We start from the raw sequence: 2,661 nt of genomic DNA, 5'->3' as shown, positions 1-2,661 counted from the left end.
AGAAGCGTCGCCAAGCGGGCCATAAATGGAAATCGATTTGGTCGGTCTAGCAGTCGGTCGTGTCGAAGATCAATGTGGTCGTGACTCGTAGATGGCCCCCGCACTATAATACAAGGCAGAAAGGATTGCGAGAAAGCAATGTGAATTTGGAGCACATTTCCAGGATCCAGAAGCTTGGCAGTTTGTGCAAAGATTGTCCACGGCTCTCCTACCACGAGCCTTTCTTTAGGACGTCAGGAAGTCTGCAGATAGCACCTTCAAAGTCCATCGAGCACCTCCGATTAAGTGACAGAAAAGCAGTGGGCAAGAATAGACGATTTGGGCAGGTATGGCAGCCGAGTTCTACAAGACCACAGACGCTGTGGTCTCTGGTGCGTTCTTCGGGTTGCTCAACGTCAACGGTGTTCGTCTTACCGGTACACCTCCCACCAAGGGCTTGCCTACCATCGATAGCCCTACCGCGGTTCTTCTTGCGATCTGCCTCTATGTGGGCACCGTTGCATTGGGCCTTCGATGGATCAAGATAGCCGGTCTGAAGCCCCGCTTTCAAGAGCCTGCATGTCTTCAGGGCCTAGTTATTGTCCACAACTGCATCTGCTTGGGTATGAGCTTGTACATGTGCGTCGGCATTGCTTACAGCAGCTTTCAACTAAGGTGAGAGATTGTTCTTCCATCTCATTCCCAAGTAAACCACTATTTTTGGCGGCGTCTATGTCTACGTTACAAGTTTGGCGGCCTCTACATGCTTGCAATACTTATTCCTCTCTTCAAGGGACGATTAGTGTGGAAAGCTCCTTGTAATAGTGTCTTGCATAAAGGTTTACAGCGCGATCTGCTTTTTCATATTTTCGACAGGTACTCGCTTTGGGGCAATGCATACGATGAGCGTGAAACAAAGGTGAGTTTCTGTTTAGGTATCATTTTAAACAATACATCGTGAAGCGAATCGTTTGATCATTTGTTTGTTGGAATTTCCCATTATTGCGTAACCTGATGGCTGCTCGCAAATAATGATTTATTATCTGCAGTTGGCACATTATATATATATATTCTACATCTCCAAGTACGTTGAATTCATGGACACGGTGAGAAAATTTGAAGCATTTTTTTTGCCGATTGTTGAAAGAAACTATTTCGTGGAAGCACTCTAATCGTTTTGTTAATTCGTGCATGGAATCTTAACAGATGATAATGTTGCTCAAGCGCAATATTCGACAAGTCACTGTGCTCCATGTCTATCATCACGTTTCGGTTGTCCTCATTTGGTGGATGATTGCTCATCATGCGCCTGGGGGTGATGGTGAGTGCTTCTTGGCATATTCTAGCTAAGTACTTAAAGGAATTTCCGAAGCTCCACTTCACAAGGATATGCAGCCGTTTAAAAACGGCTTCTCCAAATTTATTAAACTTAGCTAGAATTGTGGGTATACCGTATATTATCCAAAATAATTAATATTCAAGCACTAACTTGCCATTTTTCTTGTTTGCCAGCTTACTTCTCTGCAGCAATCAACTCTTTGGTACATGTGTTCATGTATTTCTATTATCTACTTTCTACCATTCTTCGAAACGATGAAAAGAAGCGAAAGGCTTACCTTTTCTGGGGAAGGTAAATATTCCCACTTATGCATCTTTTATTGTAGCTATGTAGAGTACATGCATTATATTGTACTGGTTGTCTTCAATGAAAGAATTATAAGATGGTAATTGTTTTTGCTTTCCAGGTATCTTACTCAACTTCAGATGACTCAATTTATCTTCAACATGATTCAAGCATATTATTGTATCAAAATTCATGCTCCATACCCACAATTCTTATGCAAGGTTTTCTCTACTTCCTTAAACCCATCTACAAAAAAGCATATTATTGTATCAAAATTCATGCTCCATACCCACAATTCTTATGCAAGGTTTTCTCTACTTCCTTAAATCCATCTACAAAAAAACCATTGTAGTTTTACAACCAAGTCTCTCTCTCTCTCTCTCTCTCTCACACACACACACACACACACGAGACTAACTTGGTCCTATGTTGTGAATACAGGTGATGTTCTATTACATGATCTCATTGCTTCTACTCTTTGCTAATTTCTATTTTCAGCGATACAAAGCCCCCTCCAAAAAATCACATTTGAAGACAAATTGATGTTTGATGGCCAAACTTTTTATAGGTTTTGAAGATAGCCTATCGATGAATTTCTCATTATGAATCTTAACCCCCTCACCTCAAGGTGAACCTTTTGCACAATGTTATGGATCCATATTTAGAGTTATGGCTTTATTTAATATGCCTTTCTCATTATGAATCTTGACCCCCTCACCTCAAGGTGAACCTTTTGCACAATGTTATGGATCCATATTTAGAGTTTCAAATGAAGCTTTTAATTTAACAAGAGCTATAATTTGTAGTTGAGAAAGCTAAAGGATTCTATCAAAGATTTTCAAAAAGAATTCTATAATATGTAATTGAGAATGTTGTAAGGATTCTGTGAATTCTTTACATTTTATATAGAAGATGCATTTAATACTAGAAAAATTTTGAAATACTTTTTAAAAATATGCATGATTAATGTGACGGCTACAAGGGAAGTTTGGTCGAGATTGATTGGTTCATGATATATGAAAGGGTAACTGCCTTGTAAAAACTCGTGGGAATGGCAC

General features: G+C 39.8%; 1 protein-coding gene across 1 annotated transcript; it reads left to right on the top strand.

Annotated features, from left to right (window-relative positions):
• The first annotated feature begins 328 nt into the window (after positions 1–328).
• LOC147894431 (uncharacterized) lies at positions 329–2,146 on the top strand. The gene is made up of 7 exons (XM_087385309.1): positions 329–654; positions 856–898; positions 1,029–1,085; positions 1,186–1,300; positions 1,492–1,609; positions 1,725–1,824; positions 2,045–2,146. Exons 1-7 carry the CDS (start codon positions 329–331, stop codon positions 2,144–2,146), a joined length of 861 nt encoding a protein of 286 aa, XP_087241435.1.
• Positions 2,147–2,661: the final 515 nt, after the last annotated feature.

This window comes from Dipteris shenzhenensis, chromosome 14, assembly GCF_047967505.1.
Source record: "Dipteris shenzhenensis isolate YYH24624 ecotype China chromosome 14, Dip_SZ_1.0, whole genome shotgun sequence".
Taxonomy (NCBI): Eukaryota; Viridiplantae; Streptophyta; class Polypodiopsida; order Gleicheniales; family Dipteridaceae; genus Dipteris; species Dipteris shenzhenensis.
Note: the sequence above shows the minus strand (reverse complement) of the source record. Positions and strands in the feature narration are given on the sequence as shown.

Excerpts from the sequence above, each read along its gene's own strand:
- LOC147894431 (XM_087385309.1), top strand. The coding sequence starts at position 329 with ATGGCAGCCGAGTTCTACAAGACCACAGACGCTGTGGTCTCTGGTGCG. Across the intron at positions 899-1,028 it reads ACGATGAGCGTGAAACAAAG|TTGGCACATTATATATATAT; the intron begins GTGAGTTTCTGT and ends TATTATCTGCAG. Across the intron at positions 1,086-1,185 it reads ACGTTGAATTCATGGACACG|ATGATAATGTTGCTCAAGCG; the intron begins GTGAGAAAATTT and ends GAATCTTAACAG.